General features: G+C 41.5%; 1 protein-coding gene across 3 annotated transcripts in view; it reads left to right on the forward strand.

Moving 5' to 3' along the window:
- Positions 1 to 19,703, forward strand: part of RILPL1 (Rab interacting lysosomal protein like 1) — a 40,310-nt gene that overhangs the window by 15,366 nt on the left and 5,241 nt on the right. The window contains exons 5-7 of one of the 3 annotated variants that reach the window (XM_075012325.1): positions 12,282 to 12,454; positions 14,503 to 14,595; positions 18,058 to 18,136. In XM_075012325.1, the coding sequence (XP_074868426.1) occupies positions 12,282 to 12,454; positions 14,503 to 14,595; positions 18,058 to 18,136 (345 nt within the window). Of the gene's footprint in view, positions 1 to 12,281; positions 12,455 to 14,502; positions 14,596 to 18,057; positions 18,137 to 19,013; positions 19,102 to 19,703 lie in introns of all 3 variants that reach the window. The other 2 variants (XM_075012324.1, XM_075012323.1) reach the window with 2 other exon arrangements.

Here is a 19,703-nt window from a genome sequence, read left to right on the forward strand (position 1 = left end):
CAGTAGTGAAGATGGGTGGCATGGGCTGGCAACCTGAATATGTGTCAAAGTTCCTTCGTGGGCTTGGACTGTGAGTAGCCCATGCTGCATTGTCTACACTACTGTCATTATTTCTGCTAGCTAGATTAAAGCTACCACTCTTAACTCTTGGCCTCTGTCTTGCTATCTATAAAGTGTGTGTGTGTATGGGGTGGGGGGTGATAATACCTAGCTTTAGTAAGGCACCTGAAGACATAGGGAGGCGTATACAGTTTTATTATTTATACTTTGCAGTGTAAATGCTTGGGGTGCTTTTGAGGCATCCAAGCTGTGGCAGGGTCTGAGTTAGGATTTATTTCCAAATAACGCAACAAATAATAATTCCATGTGTTTGTAACTTCGTAGGGTAGCCAGCTGGGGAATATTGCTGGGGAATCTTCCTATAGATGTGGCAGCTGTTCATGAAAATACACTGTGTAAATGGCAGTCTTCAGTGATGGAACAGTTTCATATGAAAGAAGAAAATTTCCTCTATGCATTTAGCAACCTGTCAAGCAGCTGTCATATACATCACAGGAAGTGTGACTTTCTGATTGCATGACAGATCACTGAATTCTCCAGATACAGTGACAGAGTTGACATGCAAGCACAGTATTAAATATGCCTTTTGGAAGCCAGAGTGTGTCTAGTGTCAGCTGTTGGCTTATATTCAAGGAAGCCAGTATTTGGTTGTGCTGTTTTAGTTTGTGTCTTGATCTCTCCCTCCATAGTTAGTGTTCCAAAGTGCAGTGGCTTAGGAAGTTTTAATCTTCACCAAGTCTATACGTCAGTAAATTCTAATGGGTACCATGGGTGGTACGGTTGTTGGTTGGTGGAATGTTTATGGCATTGGGAAGTAGCAGTCCCCATGTTTTGCTGTAGGCAGGATCTCTTCATTTTACAGATACATTGGTATTCATGGAATTCCACTTGCTAGAACGCTAAAGCCCCTCTTCTCCACCTGTCCTGCAAGGAAGGGAAGGAAAGTTTAGGGCTCCAGGACTTGTACATGGGCATGAAGGTATCACCAAAAGAGAAGCTGTTTGCTGTCATCGAGGCTTGAAACCTGTGTCTAGTCTCACTGAAGTGAAATGAGAATTTCTGTTGGCTTCATTAGGAACAGGATGCTTATGACACAGGTGTCCTTTGGCTAAAATTTCTTTTCCATATCAGCTTCACTTGTGTGCAGTGTGCCAGAGAAGGCATTTTCCTTATACCCCCACATCAGAGGGGCTGTGTGACCATCCTACATGTTGGAGTGAAAGGTGCTAATGGAAATGTGCAGGATGGTCTGACTTTCTTTTCTGGTCCCTGGCTTTCACTTTGGTATATTGACAAAGAAACTGAAATCTCTGTGACTTAGGCTTTTCTCTAACAGTTTTTGTCACTCTGAATCCTCCCAAATTTTGTGTGAGGAGTTATGATCTAGGGTTTTAGGTTTGTCCCACATATAGTTCCTCTTAATGTTGCTTTATACAGAGCTGTCATCTATTATCACTACCAAAGCTTCCCTGCTCCATTTCCATAGGCTGCCTGCAAGTTATTATACTGAAAATCTGCATTAACATCTGAGGGAGTTAAAAATCTCCTGTATGTTACAGCATTTGTGGCAAGTAAGTAGAAGTACTATATAACGTTATGCTTGAGTTCCAGTTTCTCTTCTGAAACTTTTATTCTAAAAATATTTTCTCCTCTCCAGTGTTCTTAAAACAATTCCCCTTTGGGAAGAAGCTCTCCATTGGTCCAGCTTTTTGTGAGTGTGTCTGTTGGGGGGAGGATGGAAGGAATATACTTTTGATCCTAATTTTCTTTTCACTTATACTGAACATAAGAATGTCTACAATGGGTCAGACAGTATCCTGTCTTCCAACAGTGGCCAATGTCAGATGCCCCAGTGGGAGTGAACAGAACAGATAATCATCAAGTGATTCCTCTCATGTCACCCATTTCCAGCCTCTGACAAACAGAGACTAGGGACACCATTCCTACCTCTCCTGGCTGATAGACTTTGATGAACCAATCCTCCATGAATTTATCTCACTCTTTTTTTTGAACCCTGAAGGTCCTGGTCTTCACAACATCCTCTGGCAAGGAGTTCCACAGGTTGACCACATGCATCATGAATACTTGTTTTTGTTTTAAACCTGCTATGTAGTCATTTGGTGACCCCTAGTTCATATGGGTACAAGTAAATAACTTACTCACTTCTTCCATATCTGTCATTATTTTTATAAACCTCGATCATATCCCTTAGTCTCCCCTTTTCTAAGCTGAAAAATCTTTTTAATTTTTCTTCATGTGGCACCAGTTCCAAACCCCTTATAATTTTTGTTTCCCATCTCTGAACCTTTTCCAGTGCTGAGAGAAACTAGTATAAACCATGAGTAACTTCAGTAAAGCCACTGAAGTTACCAGCCAAAAACTGGTGTAAGGAAGAAAAGAACTGGGCCTTGTATTTTTTTGCACTTGCATAACATAAACAGTTGACTGTTTAGAAACTCCAAACTTCACTCATTTCACAGCCTTCACAGTGGAAAGAAAAAGAATCTGTGTCGGAAAAATATTAGTTTATTGGTATTAAAGGGAAACCAGAGAAGCTGTGCCTAAAGAATAGGATTGGGAGTTAGAGGACCTGAATTCTGTTTCCTGTTCTTCTACAGATTTCTTGGTGACCTTGAGCACATCACTTAACTTGTCTACAGCTCAGTTACATGAGAGACACAGAGCAGGAGGCTTGAAGGGACCTGGCTTACATATGTAATGCAAATGACCATGTGTGTCACCAATTAGAAGTACATCATAATACAGCCCCTGGGGCTTAGTGCAGCTTAATTGGTGATGGACCTGCTGAGTACACTGGATAGAAATGGAATGGCACACACCTTTCCAGGTACTCAGCTGGAGAAACAGGTTTCTCTGCAGTGAAATGTTTAAAAACACATTGGTGTACTTGGCCCTTTGCACTCTTGGAGTGGTTACAGGCCTTGGGGAAACTCGCCTGCCTCTTCTTACTGAAAATAAAGGCCTGAGCCACTGTGTCTTGACACCACAAATAGATATGGTCTCTTCTGACAGATAAACATGTTTGATCTCTGGGAGACCACAAACATAGAACAGAGGAATGTGTATTACTAAGTGCAAGTGTTGTGCCCAGCACACGTACACAGAGACAATCTCCATGAGATAAATACACTATGCATCTTTGGCTGCCTCATCTGCACTCCATTCACTAATCCAGCCCACCTGGGAATATTTCCTACACTCTAAATATCTCAGTGGCTTGCTCCAGCTGCCATTTACAAATAACAGCTCATAAAGACAATCATTCCAACCTTCATTTCACTGTACCAGATTGGACACTTTTTTTAAAGTTCCTCTTTCAAAGACTCTGGCCAGGCCTCTGCTGAGCCTTATACCAATGGGAAGGGAGACACCCTTACACATGTAACCCTGTCAGGACCTGAGCTGCTGATATGAAATGGTTATATTTTTCTGCACAGAATTGTTACAGCAAGTCACTCTTAGAGGTTTAAAAAGTTCCATCTGAGCTTTGTACGGCGGGACTCGTGGTCACAAAGCACCTGGATTTATAGGTAGAGGAATGCAAATGTAGTCCAAATTTTAAAAGGACAGCTGTAAAGCTCACTATCACATTCCTAAAAGCGGTATTTTTGTGACATACATGGCATATGGAGAATAGAGAAGGATGGAGTGAGGAGCTATACATTTTACAAGTACTCATTTGGAATGACCTGAATAACTTTTTTTTGCCACTTGTCCTCATCCCAAATTCATGCTGTTAAAATCTTTGTACTAGACATGCATCCAAAAGATAGTGCTGTTCAGTTAGGAACTTACTATCTCTTAGGGAAATTCTTCTTCCTGAAGCCCAATGGGTGACTGTCTTGTACTATGAAGCATAATGATCATAACATTTGTATTATCCAGATTGACCATGATATGACTGAGACAATCACCATGAGATTTAAAAGTTACCTATATATATAATAATCGTTTTCTTCCAGTGACTGTCCCATTCATTTCACTGAACATTTGGAAGATGCCAGCATTCTAGGGATTAATGAGATTATTTTTTCTGTCCTTTTTGTTGGCTCATCATTGCCAAACAACTGACCATCTTCCCATTCCCCTAAACAAATTGTGAATGTTCAGAATTAAAATGTGAATTAACAATGTGCAGGGCTGGTTACAAACCCATAAAAGTGAGGAGAGGCTGCAGTCCTGCACCAGTGATTCTAATGGGCCCAAGACTTAAGTTCTTAAAGTGGCTATGGTATTGTTCAACTGTCAAGACCTGACTTGGGCTAATGCTACCAAACAAGTTTGCAAATGTTTGTAGGAATGTTCTAAAGGAACTTGAATTAGCCCTATTAATGCATTAGCTATCCATTAACATTTGTGCAATAGAATATTGCTTGCACTGATGCTTATGGAAAGTAAATTTGAACTTATGTGATCAAATCTTTGTAGTTTGGTGCTTTGCATGGTTTTGCAAAATGACCTGGTGAGATTAGAATAATAGGAGATGCAGATACAAAGAGGAGAGTAATTCTGAATTAAGGCGAAGTCCCACACACGTGTGCACGGAAGAAATAAACAACAGACATGCAGTCGGGATGAAGGATCAAGCAGTAACCTCCATCCCATTGGAGCAAACATACTTAGATCTTGTCTCCTTAACAGTATCCTAATGAAACTTGCCATATAACAAAGTGTCCATTTACTGTAGGGTAGAGTTGGGCCTGGAAGGGGACATGCACTGCACAAAGGAGCACCTTTGTTTGAAGTGGTCCACAGTTAAAAGGAATATGAGGACCAATGTTCTAAAGAATTTTCCTCTTGAGTGCTTAATGCCAGCTAAAATATTGGCCTCTCCTCCAAGGTGGCACAGGCATGCCAGGATCATGAGCATGATATAAATGCCTTGGAAAAAGATTGCAGCCAGAGAGGACAACTGAAAGCAGGAGAGAAATAGGAAAATAAGTGAGAAAACAGGTGAACAGGGGCATTTGAGGATGCTTAAGGTGTCCTAGTCTCTGAAGAATAGTGATAGTGTCAGTCAGTGTTTTAGTAATGAATTAAATGAGGCTGGTACTTACAGTTTAAGGGATGACTTCACTTCACTGTTAATTCATCTGGGAAACCCAGATTTGTAAACAGGACTCTGGAGCCTAGGCCTTGAGCCAGCAAGCGTGAAAGTGTCTTCAGTCCTCTGGAGAGAAAGGATGCTTTCTTCTCATTGCTGTAACTCATCAGTTTCATGGCAGTGGCATCTCTTTTAATTACAGCCATTCCCATTCTTTCTGCCAGGGCAAAGGTTAAGCAGTAATTGCAGTGGCAAGCAGAAGGCTGAAGTAATTGCCTGCTCTGGAAATAGCACCAGTTGTTAGCTTGGTCTGAGTAAACTTTGTTGCATTATCTGCACCCATGTTAGTCTCTGCTGACTTAGATGAGACCTGCACAAGATGACTTGTCTGGGGAATGGGATGGAAGCAGAATTGAGTGGGACTCAGAAATGATGCATATGACCAAGATGGCTGTAATTATATAGAAAAGCATTTACATTCCAATTTCCTGAGAACATTTTTTGTTCTATGCTTTTCATTTTATACAGTTAGATTCCAGTAAGAAAAAAAACATAATAGAACAGTAAGGAATTGACAGACAGAGACAAGCTAGCATTCAAATGGCTATTCCATCTTTGCTGGATGCATAGAATAGTTTGCACTTCTACAAATGTCCATTAACTAGTTGTCTCCATAACCCTTAGATATGGATGAAGGTTATTTTGTTGATGGGTGAGCAAAGGGCTGAAGACCATCAAGCCCATACTTTCAAGAGAGGCTTGTGTTTGGACGTTCCAGTGTATGGGTCTCCAAATTTACCTTTCTTCCTGTGAATTGCTGAGCAGCCATCTTTCCCAAGTGTAGCTTGAGACACCTCGGGGCCTGTGATGAATCAGGCTATTGGCATCTAAATCAGGTATTCCAAACTAGTGGGCAATATTGGAAAAATCACTGGGTGTATCTTACACAGTTAGAGCAAAAGATGGGAGCGGAATCCAGGGCTCCTGACTGCCTGTTCCCAGCTCCAACCGCTAGACCCCTCCCAATGGAAAGGAAGCTTTGTATTCATCAGTGTAACTGCAGCATGGACTTTGAAGGGATCCACATCTCCAACAGGTATACTTGTACTGAACTTGAAATACATGGGAAAAATCCCACTGAACTCTATAGCACTACTCGGCTGCATAAAGTTAAGTATTTACTGGATTGGGGCCCTTGGTTACGTATTCCCTGGAGTGCTAGAAAATAGCATTCTCAGTTAGGAGCATGTAGATAATAGTCCTAATACAAAGAATATCTGCTGTTGACATCTCTGTTTCTCTAATCCAGGTGTCTGCAACCAAAATAGCAAGAAGAGCCATTTTCAGTCATGGAATGCTAGGGCTGGAAGGGACCTTGAGAGGTCATCGAGTCCAGCCCCTTGCCCTCATGGCAGGACCAAATACTGTCTAGACCATCCCTAACAGACATTTATCTAACCTGCTCTTAAATATCTCCAGAGATGGAGATTCCACAACCTCCCTAGGCAATTTATTTCAGTGTTTGACCAGCCTGACAGTTAGGAACTTTTTCCTAATGTCCAACCTAAACCTCCCTTGCTGAAGTTTAAGCCCATTGCTTCTTGCTCTATCCTAAGAGGCCAAGAAGAACAAGTTTTCTCCCTCCTCATGACACCCTTTTAGATGCTTGAAAACTGCTACCATGTCCCCCCTTAATCTTCTTTTTTCCAAACTAAACAAGCCCAATTCTTTCAGCCTTTCTTCATAGGTCATGTTCTCTAGACCTTTGATCATTCTTGTTGCTCTTTTCTGGACCCTTTCCAATTTCTCCACATCTTTCTTGAAATGCAGCACCCAGAACTTGACACAATACTCCAACTGAGGCCTAACCAGCGCAGAGTAGAGCAGAAGAATGACTTCTCGTGTATTGTTCACAACACACCTGTTAATGCATCCCAGAATCACGTTTGCTTTTTTTGCAACAGCATCACACTGTTGACTTATAGTTAACTTGTAGTCCACTAAAACCGCTAGATCCCCTTCTGCCGTACTCCTTCCTAGACAGTCACTTCCCATTCTGTATGTGTGAAACTGATCGTTCCTTCCTAAGTGGAGCACTTTGCGTTTGTCTTTATTAAACTTCATCCTGTCTACTTCAGACCATTCCTCCAAGTTGTCCAGATTATTTTGAATTTTGACCCTGTCCTCCAAAGCAGTTGCAACCCCTCCTAGCTTGGTATCATCTGCAAACTTAATAAGCGTACTGTCTATGCCAATATCTAAATCGTTGATGAAGATATTGAACAGAACTGGTCCCAATACAGACCCCTGCAGAACCCCACTTGTTATACCTTTCCAGCAGGATTGAGAACCATTAATAACTACTCTCTGAGTACGGTTATCCAGCTAGTTTTTCACCCAACTTATAGTAGGCCCATCTAAGTTGTATTTGCCTAGTTTATTGATAAGAATATCATGTGAGACCATATCAAATGCCTTACTGAAATCTAGGTATACCACATCCACTGCTTCTCCCTTATCCACAAGGCTTGTTGTCCTATCAAAGAAAGCTATCAGATTGGTTTGACATGATTTGTTCAAATTCAGTTACAAAATCAATGCTTCAGGAGCCACAATGCGTGTGAATACAAAACAGTCCTTAATAAATAACATCAAACAGTACTTTTTGTAACCCTTATTTTGTTTTAAGCGCACACAGTGATTTGTGCCAGTTCGAAAGTTTTAATTTACTTTCATTCCTGGATTGGAGAGCAAGCAGGGACAAGGAAAATGCAGCACCTGGGAACAGGCTCTTAAGCAGGAAGGAGCAACATTCACATAAACCCTCCACTTCCCTCTCGCTCTATCCCCCTTGGCACCCAAACTTACCTCCCATCCCCAGGATTAACCCACCCCAGCTCCAAACCAGCCCCTGGGATTAACCCATGCCTGGTGCTGGCTGGGGAGCCTATGCCAGGCAGTCACATGCACCCATGTAAGGAAGGCTGGCATGGAGGTGTTTCGCTGGCAGGGGTGAGCTGAGTCACACCCACTGGAGGGGTGTGGCTGCTTGAGTAGCAGGGCAAGTGAGGGGCTCTCTGCAGCTCCCTGCCCTGCTGCCATTGAAACAATGGAACTAAATTCAGTTGGTTTAACAGCTGGATCCTTCTCGCCGCCCTGCCAGCCATTAAACCAATTAAATTTCATTCCACTTTTTCAGCGGCAGCAGGGCAGGGAGCCATAGAGGAGTCAGTGGCAACAGCATCCAGAGCCACAGGTTGCCAACCCATGCGCTAATCCAGCTCACTCTGTGGTACTTTACAGAGGAAAATGGCTACCACCTTGTTTTAACTGTGGTATAAATAGATAACCTGTTCTAGTCGTAGGTTTCCTAACTAGAAAGAGGTCTCTAGAGGCCAGTAATTTTCCTGAATTATGTCAATGATCTTTTCCCTTTTGAATCCAATGAGTTTAACGCCAGTTAAAACCCCAGGATATTTCTTGGGAACTAGGGCTGGTTGGAAAACTTTAATATATAAAACTTTTCTGCAAAAATAGTTTGCATTTAATTTTGTAAGTGGCTCTACTAGGGACTGCACTGCTGTTACTAAGTGTAGCCCATATGCCTGACATGGAGAAGCAGTGCAATTTTTGTGTGTTCGTTTTTTTGTCAGAAGAAATGCTCCCTTGTGCTAACAAAGAGAGGGTATGCTGTATACCTTACAGCAGGACTTCTGCAGTAGCACAGCGGTGCCACTGTGAGGTGTGCAGTGTAAACATAGTCTTAGTTTTCCTCTCTGTGAAACAGAAATAACAACACTGCCCTACTCTGTAGGGTCTTGGTGATCAATAGAGTCAAATCTGAAGAGCTATTCTAAAGCACGGCAGTACAGAAGTGCGTAATACTTACTTTTATTGTATTGGCCCTAAATGGGGGTGCATCTTATGTACAGTAAAACCCCAAGGTACGCAGGGTTATGTTCCTCACAACCCCTGCAGAGCTCAAATTTTGTGCAAGTTGGGGGAGGGGGATCCCTCCTTCCTCCTCTGAGCCCTGGGGAGCCTGGAGCCAGGCACAGGAGTGCCTGATCACTTTCCAGGCTCCCACTCAGTTGCGGGGAGCTGGGAGCCAGGTACAGGAGCACCTGGTCAGTTGCCCAGCTCCCCACTCCTTGCAGGAACTGGGACACTGACCAGATACTGGTGTGCCTGGCTCCCGGTTCCCCAGGGCTGAGGGCCTTTTTGCCCCCACCTCCCAGCTGGGAGAAGCCATGCCCCCCCACCCCATCCCAGCTGGGGGAAGTGGGCAGTTGAAGCCTGGGATTTTGACATATGCATTAATACAATTAATGTGTACATTGAAATTGTGTAAAATGGGGGTTTACTCTACAGAAGCTTTCTGTGGGAAATGAGCTTTCAATCGGCCTTGTTCCACTGGGCGTTAAAAGGAACATACCCATTTAGGTAGCTATACTTTAAATAGAAAATATCTAGTTAGGAGCCTTCATGCCACTGAACAGACTTCAGCGACGCAGACAGGAAACTCTAGGACTTTCTTGGTACCACTCGTTAAAACCCTGTTTGTGAGGTGGGCAGCTTGTATACATCCTTGCTTGTCTTCATCAGGCCCAAATATGCAAGTCATCTGTGTGCCTCCTCCCATTCAGGGACACTGGTTCCATGTGCTGACACCCCTTTCAGCTCTTGCAACAAGTACGGAGTTTCAAATATACTTTGCTGCATGGTCTGTTCCAACTTCTGTTTTACAGCTGGAAGTTTCCCAGACTCCACAGGGTTCTCAATTGTATTTGCAGAGTGTCCCAGTTCCAAGTATGCACTTCCAACACAATTTTATTTCCTCCATATCACTCACTCACTCTTTATCTGACCACCCAATGTCACTAAATACAGCAGCAATATAGTGATTTTCTTCTCTTTTGCAGTGCAGTCCCTTGGGTCATGTCCCTGCAAACAGATCCATGCAGGATCTTGTTGACTTTGGTAGGGCTCCCACACAGGTATGAGAAACTATCTGTGTAGATCAAGGTCCAGGTTTGGCAGAAATTAGGATGCAAGAGGCAGAATATCTGCAGGATCAAAACTGGAGAAACTTCCTAACTTTGAATGAATCTTGTATATAACTATTACAAGAAAATTTACCTAGTATGGGCTGGGACCACACTGTGTGCTGTTGCGGGGTGGTGTGTATGCGCTGTGTGTGGGGCCTTCTGAGGGCAGGGAGTTTGGACGTTGTGGGGGGGTAGTCTCAAGGCAAGGGTGGGCGCTCAGGCAAGGGAGTTGAAAGTTTGTGGCGGGGTTCAGGGGAGCCCCGAGGATGGCCAGGGCTGCACCACCTTAGCAGTGTCTCCTCCGAGCTGGGGAGCAGGAGGAGCCAGTTGCTGTAACAGCCATGCTGCCCAACCCCAGATCCCCAGAGAGCTGGGACTGCACACTCTTGCTGGTGGCGCCTGCTGAGGGGTTGGCGAGCGTGGCAGTAGGGGGAAAATTGTCTGGGCTGAGGCTTTGGGACATGGGGGCCACTTACATATGTTTGGTGACCTGCAACATCCGGAGCCCTGGCCCTACCTGGCCACTCTCTTACAGATGCGGCAGCTCCTCTGCAGTATAACTGTCTCCCATACTTGCTACCCCCCTGTGGTCATTGCAGAGCATATCTACTGCTGCTATCACGCCCTTCCCTTTCCATTTAATGAGAAACAATCTGATTCAGGCACATCTCATTGTCCTTGAACAACAACAACCCCGACTTTGCTTTAAGTTACGATAAGAGAAAGCCGCATACCAAATTTGGTGATCCTCACCTTTTTGTCATTTAGGAGGAGTTTTTGAACAAACTCATAGAAAGGTATAGAAGAATGAAGGGAGTAAATGAAAGCCAGCCCTTCTGTTACCAATAGGGAATATGAGGTGCTCTGCACACATCTTTAGATCTCCTTTCTACAGTTCAGGTTCACTGGTATTGACATCAAAAAGGTGTTAATTGAGCAGGGGTGTTAATGATATAGTAGGTTACTACATATTCAGGGAAATGTGAAATATCTTCTAAAATAGCATCTCTTTATGATTAGAAATACACTAAACAAACCACAAGCAAGGGTCATTTCTTTTAAAATATCTAGGTTTAACAGTCTTTTGACAAGGGCCTACTTTCCTCAGTTTGTCTAACACAGGCCCTACTGTTTATCTGAATGCTCAGACCTTCTGACTCAGGTCTCTTTAATGTGTATCCCGTTGGACACCCAAAAATGTTGGCACCCCAAATCACTAGTCACTTCTGAAAATACAGCCTCCGGATAGATAAAGTAGAAAAAAAGTTCCACTGGACAAGGGCACTAACTGATGGATCCTAAGATTTAGAGCAGCGATGAGCAACCTAGGTTAGTGAATGGACTGCATAAGTGGCCTTCCTTCATCTCAGTGGGACACAAGACCATTGTAACCAAGATGGTCTTCTGGAATAGAGTAGTTTTGTTAACTGCCCTTTTGTGCCTAGAATATGCAGATGTGCTGATCAAACCTTCACAGGGCTTTGATTGGCTGCACAGAGAGCATCCAGCTCTTACGATCAGTGTTGTGTGCAGTCACATGTACCTCACTTCACATGCTCTTGCTTTTTATGTGTGTATTTCTTTTGTAATACTGGTAGGAAAAAAAATTTACATGACCAGAATCTGGAAGCTGTGCGTGTAGGCAGCGATAAACAAGATGTCTCACAGACTTACACGAAGAACACAAATGGGCTACTTGTGGCCCATGGGCTGCTGGTTACCCACCACTGATTTAGGGCCTCTTTGCTGTTGGCACCCACTTGGGATTCCTCGTGTCTGAGAAGGTGTGATAAGGACGGCTCACGCCATTTTTAAGGCTTAAAAAACCCAAAGCTACTCCTGTATTGATAGCCTTTTTAAGTTTCCAGCACAATAAGGAATGTTGCAGTATCCTACCATCAACTTATTCTTGCTGGAGATCTTATTAAACCTAAGCCGCAAAGCAGGAGTTGGCTTTCTGTAGTACTTCACCTTGTTGATGGCTTTTACAATAGATGATCTGCTCAGTATTAAGAGCAGAGATGGATGATTCATCTACATCTCTAAGGAAAATTAAACCATCACTGAGGACACAATGAATTACTTAAAGCTTGTATTTCATCCTCCAGGCAGAACCCAACAATGATGACTACCTCTCTGATTCGGAGAAGATGGCTGTGGATTTGAAAGATTCAAACCGTCCAAGATTTACTCTGCAAGAGCTACGGGATGTCTTGCATGAGCGGAATGAACTGAAATCTAAAGTATTTTTGCTGCAGGAGGAGCTTTTATATTATAAGAGGTGTGTTGGCTCCCACTGTTGTTATTGCTACCTCTGTCTTTTCCAGTGTGTCACACTTGCTGCGGGGCGGGGGGGTTACAGAACAGAGAGAAATCAGAGGTTGGATCTAAAAATTGTGTCTGCTTGAGTAGTCTCTAAGAGATGGCAGTGGATTCTAGGCTTCCCTAAGAAAAAATAGCGATGACTCCAAAATCTAGTGCATTTACATTTTCAGAAAGTTTTGGAAGGATCATCCCTAATTTTAATAGCCTCCAGAACCTGAGATCTATTAATAGTGAAAATGTCAAACAAATGCATAGTTTTAAAAGAGAGAAATTGCTAGAATCTAACTTTTTAAAATAGTCAGTCAGAAAATGGCCTTTTGACAAAGATGGAAATATTTGCAAATTTCAGGGTTTTTCCCCCCCATTTTCTTATCCCTTTCTTTTGTGACAAAATAGGAGATAGGTGAATTAAAACACTAATAACCAAAAATTCTTTTCAAAGAAGCGGTAAATTATTACCTTCCACACTTGTAATTTCAGGCCAGTTTTTGTTCCACAAAAAATAGCTCCCCCACTCTCCAAAACCCTAACCATTTAAATCAGCTCTTAAAAAAAAATACTAAACTTTCATTTAGGGATAAATGAGCATAAGGAAACAATCTAACATCCTCAGCAAAGCTGTAAAGGTTCTATGTGCCCCTGGGACTCGATGCCGAATATTTCACCTCTAAGGCTATGTCTAGATTGCAGGCATCTGTCGGGAGCCCAGAGGTCTCCCAACAGAAGTCTGCCGTTACAGGAGGTCTCTGACAACATCCTGGTAATCCTACTTCCATGAATAAGAAGGGAGGTGTCGGCAGAAAGGTTTTTCCCAACATTTGGTCCTGTGTTTATGGGCCAAATGTTGGGAAAGCCTCTCCTGACAGAACTATCGGCAGGAGATACGCAAATCCTTTGCCTAATCTGTGTATCTTTTTCCCAACAAATCTCTTGAATCTAGACACAGCCTGTTATTGGCTAAATTTTGTCTTTCAGCACATGGCTATCTCCAGAAATGTATTGCCATCAGATGTTTGTTCTGGGGCCCAAGTTCAGCAAGGTGATGGCTGCAATTCAGCATCCAGTGGAGAAGTGCCAGAATTGTAAAACTCTTGCCATTAGCATGCCAATGATTTCTGGCTTCCTCATAAAGGTCAAGAACTAAATGGGTTCCGAAGACAGGACCACTTATTCTCCCCTACAGGATCTCTGTTTAGCCTGTCATTTTGAGAGATACCATTACAATAAGCCTGTCTTGTTGGTCCCCATGCTGCACTTGTTTTTTGACTGAATGGGTCTCCTGACCGATCAATCAAGCACATAATTACTTTAAAAAAAAAAAAACACATGGTTGGTTTTTCCTTTCATAAATAGTTGGTTCCATTAAACTTGCTCTGTCCCTCTCCAGGGACTGCTGTACACTGCACAGCAGTTTTCTGTCTTGTTTGAGTTTTTAAAAAGCTATTTCTGGTACCTTGGCTATCTGAATGTTGATGTTTTTAATATATGCAATATTGTTGCCATGTTGAGCCAAGTTTATTAGAGAGACAACATAGGTTAGGTCATACCTTTTAGTATTCTGATTTCTGTTGATGAGAGACAAGCTTTAAAGCTTCCACAGAAGTCTGACAATTTTTAATCGCACTTGCCGCATGTGATTAACCCTACAAATCTTTCTTCTGTGATGGCAGTAGAACTACTCATCCAACATTGGTGACTTGAATTTAAAGAGTTCTGTAAATTAAAAGAAATTAAGGGCCTTCTCCACTAGTGATGAAGAGACTGTCACTGACACTAACAGGTTTGGGTGAGCCCTGCGTTTACTTTTAGTTTACAAAACTTGTTCAGATTCATTATACTGAGGGCATGACTCAAACCCGCTAAAATCAGTGGGAATTTGTTCATGTGTCCTGGATCAGGATCTTAGTTTTTTCTTAATTTACAAAGTCCTTCAAATTTTACTTTTAAATTTTTCAAAAATAATGAAAGAACTAGGACTGTGGTGTTTCTTTTCTCTTCTTAAAGTGAGGAAACAGAAGAGGAAACTAGGACCCCTCAACCTACACCCATAATTAATTCAAAAACCTCAACTCAGCCAGAATCTGGAATCAAACGACTGTAAGTAGCATTCTCTTCAAAGGATCTTGAACTGGGCATATGTGGGGGTGGGGGAATTGGGTTATGTTTAGTTCTTGGTTTTTGTTCCCCCCCGCTATTAATCTTTGAGTGATATCATATGCACATGTGTTTTGGAAATAATCCTATCATAAACAGTATTATAAAAACACATTATATAGGTTTTTATCAAACAAAACAGAATGTGGCACTGATTTATTTCTGGGTGACTGCCTATCTCTGCGAGGTTCCCATCCCACACAACAGGGAAAAGAGTAAGTATTCTATGTACTTGCATTTACACACCAGAGGAGCCTAGTTTAATTATAGTATTCCCTTCTTGAGTACTGTTCATAATACTCTGAGTAGAATGGCATATGTTGCTGTGGATTGTAACAGCATATGAGCTAGGAATGTTAATATTTAACCAGGAAGCCTCATCCTAAACGAGGTTTACCAGTTATGGTTAACTGCTAGGGACTGGCACAGACTGGGACAGCCACCACTCCCCTTAATTAACCAGTTAAATGTGTGTTTTAATCAGTTAACCAATTAAATGGGATTTTATATCCCTAATATGAACTATCAAGCTGTTAGCCACAGATACTCCTGTTTTACTTGTGAATCATCTTGTCAGTCTTTTCTGACTCTGAGCATGTTCATGTCTGCTTATGAAAGTGAACTGTTGGTTTCTCACCCTGGGCTGTGATCCAGCCTGATCCTGCATTATTTAGGCACTCCAAATTGCAGCTGAGCCCAGTGCAAGATCTGGGTGCACTAGGAATGTAGAATTGGGCACTTTTTCATGTGTGTGCTCGCTTACATTTAGATAGTAAACTCCTTAAGGCTTAAACCTTGCCACTTTCCTATATGCACTTAGGTATACACAGAACTCCTGCATTAGGTTAAGCACAGAGTTAACACTTTGCTTGCTTTTTACCCTCACTGTCAGAGGGGATCTGTAAAGCTCCATGCGCCTGATAGTGATGTGTAAGTAACAATGCTGTGCAAAAAAACTAATGGAAAACATGCAATTAGGATTAGAAAAAAAAATTATTGAATCTTCATTTCTTGGTGAGCTCACTCCTCATCTTTGTATTCTGTATAATCTCTTTTGAACCTACTCAGGTTTATTTATAAAATGTGCAATGTGACTATTTTAATAATACATAAGTAATTTAGATATTTCATTTTTTATTTAGTTGCAAAACTCTCCCATCTTGTCACCATATGCATATAACCTTCAGCTTCCATGTAAAATCATGCCTGCATTTGTCTTGTGCTTTCCATTTGATGATCTGAGTTGACCCAGACTTTAGTAACATTACTGGGAATGTGGTCATTGACTCCAGTAGACGCTGGCTCATGCTATTAGCACATAGGAATAGTAAAGGTTTCAGTCTGGTTGCTGTGATACTTTTATATTGTATTATTTTAAAGTTGTACTTTGAGTTTGGCATTTGGACCATGACTTTGATGCTACAAAAGTAGGACATATACAATGTGACTAGTGGATTTATTGTGTATCTTTGTCTCCATCCTAAATGTTCTGTTCCTGTACACTTATTTAAGTCTTTACTTTATTTAGCCTGATTGACCATTTGTGGGGAATTACCACATCAGCAGCAGAGTGGTGACTGCAATTTGTGGATTGGGTTTATCATGAGCAAAAGCAGAACAAAATTGTAAACTGACAACATTTTGTTGCAGTGCTAACTAGACATTCTTAGCTTTGGCTCTCTCTGGTTCTAACATACACAGGGAATCATGGCAGGAGAGTATGGATGTTATAGGAGTGGCTGTCTCACAGGGCTCTTCCTCTGATTAGCTGATCAGTGACTTTTCTGGAGTGCTCTGGGAAGTATGTTGGGCAGCTGACCACTTAATCAAATGGAAAACTACTAGGCAGCTATTCAGATCTTTCCTTTTTATGATTGTGTCTTTTATAGTCCCCCATGTTAAACCCACTATTTTGATTTGTTCCCTTCTTTCAAAAAACTTGTTTTAGCATTGGAGTAAATTCCCAAGCTGTCATCCTGAGCATAGAATAGGCTAGGGGAGCTTTTTGTGGAATATGGGACTGTGTCTCAAACCAGTTACTAGTGGAAACTGGCTTGTCAGCTGGCATTTTCAATGTCTTGTGCTTTATTTTCCCCCCATCTGTTGCAGGTGTATGGGGGGAGACAACAGAGACAACTGCAGCAGAGGGACCTTATTCAATTTACCTATGAACTGATCCTACAAGGTGCTGAGTGCCTCCTGTGGAAGTCATGGACACTCTCGTAACTACTCAGCACCTTGTAAGATCAGGCCCCAAGTCACTTAAGTGCATAAAGAGAGATTTTTAACTACAGGTTTCTACAGTAATCTCTCTAAACCTGCAGTAGAACTGGGATAAAATGTACCAGATTAAAAACAATACTCTACTGATACTTTTGAAACAGAAGCAGAGCTGGGATTAGAATTGACATTCTTAGATGCTACTCCTTTTTTCCACATTGTCTCTCAACAAAGCTTAACTAAGGCTACATCTCCACTTACCATAGAAGATCGACTGCTCCGGGTCATTCTTCTGGGGTGCCATTTTGTGCATGCGCAAAAGGGCACATTCCAGGGTCAGTGTCGACCCCAGAACTTCTTTTGAGCCACATGGTATTAAGGAAGGTCAATGGGAAGACTTTTGTCGACCACCTGCCATGAAGACAGGCAAAGTAGACGACAGCTACAAAGTCAATTTTTGGTACACATTTGGGGTACCAAAAATTGCATAGCAGCCATTGACCTTCCAGGTAAGTGCAGACGCAGCCTAAGTAAATACAGACCTATCACCAAGAAAAGCTGTATGTCTGCCTCTTTAAAACATCTTTCCTTTTACTATCAGTACAATATTAAAAGGACATCAGGCACATCTTGGATTTGCTCATATAACTGGTGACCTGCTACATTTGCAAACAGCTAAGGGAAAAATTAATTCTGAAATTGACATTTTAATCCCTGGGGTTAGATCCTGATTTTTTTTTTTTTGATGCTCTACAAGTTTAATGGGCCACTGATCTTCTAATATCACCTTGATTTAGTAGTAAGTTTGTGTCTACTCCTCTAAATGGTCAAATCTATCAGCCACAGGGAGATACTTCTACAGAAAACGCATCAGCGCTGGGATTAAAAATGCTTGCTGTATTTTTTTGTACAAGGTACAGCAAAGACTTTTATTTTGAGTACACTGAACAAACAAGTGTGATAATACCGGAAGCAATCTTACATCTTTTTCTGATATCTGAGATCTGTAGCTTATTCAGAGTGGGCCACGGTGTGTAAAACTTCAAGTCCTAGTTCTGCTTAATGATATGTTTGTTTGAATCCAAGAATAGCAGCTACAGCTGCTGTTAGGAAGGCTTTCAAGCTGCATTAGGTCACAAGTGAAATGATTCTGATTATCTCAATTTCATCCTTAACTGACATTAGTCCACAGCACAAAAACAAATTGGCCACAATTGACCACACCTGCAATGGAGAAGCCTTAGAACAGCACAGAGTGTTGCAGGTATGGACGAAGGTATTTATGTGGACCAGGTCATGCAGAAAATCTAGGCAAAGTACTCTCTTGTGCTCAGGATTTTTCAGCACCAGAGTGTACCTCCTAGTTGCATGAGTAGTATGGTGTGTGGTAAAAGGGCTGAATGCTTAAAAAGAAACTGGTCACAGCAAATCAGCTAGAATAATTTTTCTTCTAGCAGTTGCAAGGCTTTGAAAAGCAGTAGCAAACCTGCCTGCAGTTGGCATTTCTGCATGTGTATTCATGTAGGACCTCTTGGAATTAAAGACCTGGCCCCCTTCTTAAGTAGAATGCAATAGTGTTTATTTAAGGTCTTCAAATGCTCTTTAAAATAGCTTGACAGTTATCAGTTTTGTCACTAGCAATACTCTTAGCTGTAAATTGATCATTTCTAATCCAATTTCCTATGCAAATATCCATGGAAAGACAATAGCTACTAGAAGTGCATTGTTTGTATTTAACATCTACTTTCATCTTTCATTTCACCATTATGTATGTGCCTGTTTCCTTCACAAACCTGTAACTGGAAAAACGATGTATTCTCCTGCTCTGCATTGTTATCCTTTAGTGAATTACACCAAGGTGGTGTGCTGCATCACTGTAGAAATCTGACTTCTCACTTAGGAATGTTTACGACAGCATAACAACCAGATTTTAACTATTTATCAGTCTCTAACCCAGAAGTGTCAGTGAGCAGCTGTCTTGGGTGATGCAGATACATTTTTTTTCTCTCTCCCTCCCTTTCTACTCCTATATTTGACTATTATTCAAAGTAACCCTTTGTTTCTTGTTTACCTGTCTTTTATGGAATGTCTTACTTATTATTTCAGTCTTATCTCTCTTGTGCCTGTACTTTTCTAACCAGGATCTTTACAGCCATAATGCCTATGGTAGCAGCTGGATTGATTCCAGATGATCCCACATTGCAGCCAATAAGAAGACTTGTGTCCCTTGTAGGAATTTTTTAATGTTTTGTACTGTGGTTTTCTTTTGCATGACCCTCATGTGTTTTAACATAAGCTGCTGGTTGCATTCTCATTGGCTGACTGTGGGATCAAAAGCTGCCAATCAGAATGATCAATCAGTACATATTCATTTCAATATCTGAATGCACAGTCTTGAATATTGTTCCATCTTTTTTGTCTTAATGTTACTAAGCTAAACCAATTTGTCTATTAGTCATTCAGAAATTCAATAAGAGCATCTTAACCAATATCTGATAATTTTGCTCACTAAGCCTGTTTTATAGCAATCATACCATTGCTTTTTTTAAAAGTCAAATTTTTAACCTGTTACAAATTAATTCTATAGAATATAGTGTCTGGTGTGTTAACTCCTAGTGTTTGCTTATTGGCTGTCATTTACATGTTTGAGTATGTGTTAACTGTGAATTTTGGTCTCCTGTTGCATGCTACAAACGATACTTAGCCAAGAATATAGTTGTAGAACTTATGTCAAAAGATGGCATTGACAATCAATAATGAAATCTCTGGTTGAATTTTGATTAGTATTACAGTGGTCATGTTAAGTGACTACTATACTTATGGCTGCAAAA

The sequence above is a fragment of the Carettochelys insculpta genome, chromosome 18 (genome assembly GCF_033958435.1).
Source record: "Carettochelys insculpta isolate YL-2023 chromosome 18, ASM3395843v1, whole genome shotgun sequence".
NCBI lineage: Eukaryota > Metazoa > Chordata > Testudines > Carettochelyidae > Carettochelys > Carettochelys insculpta.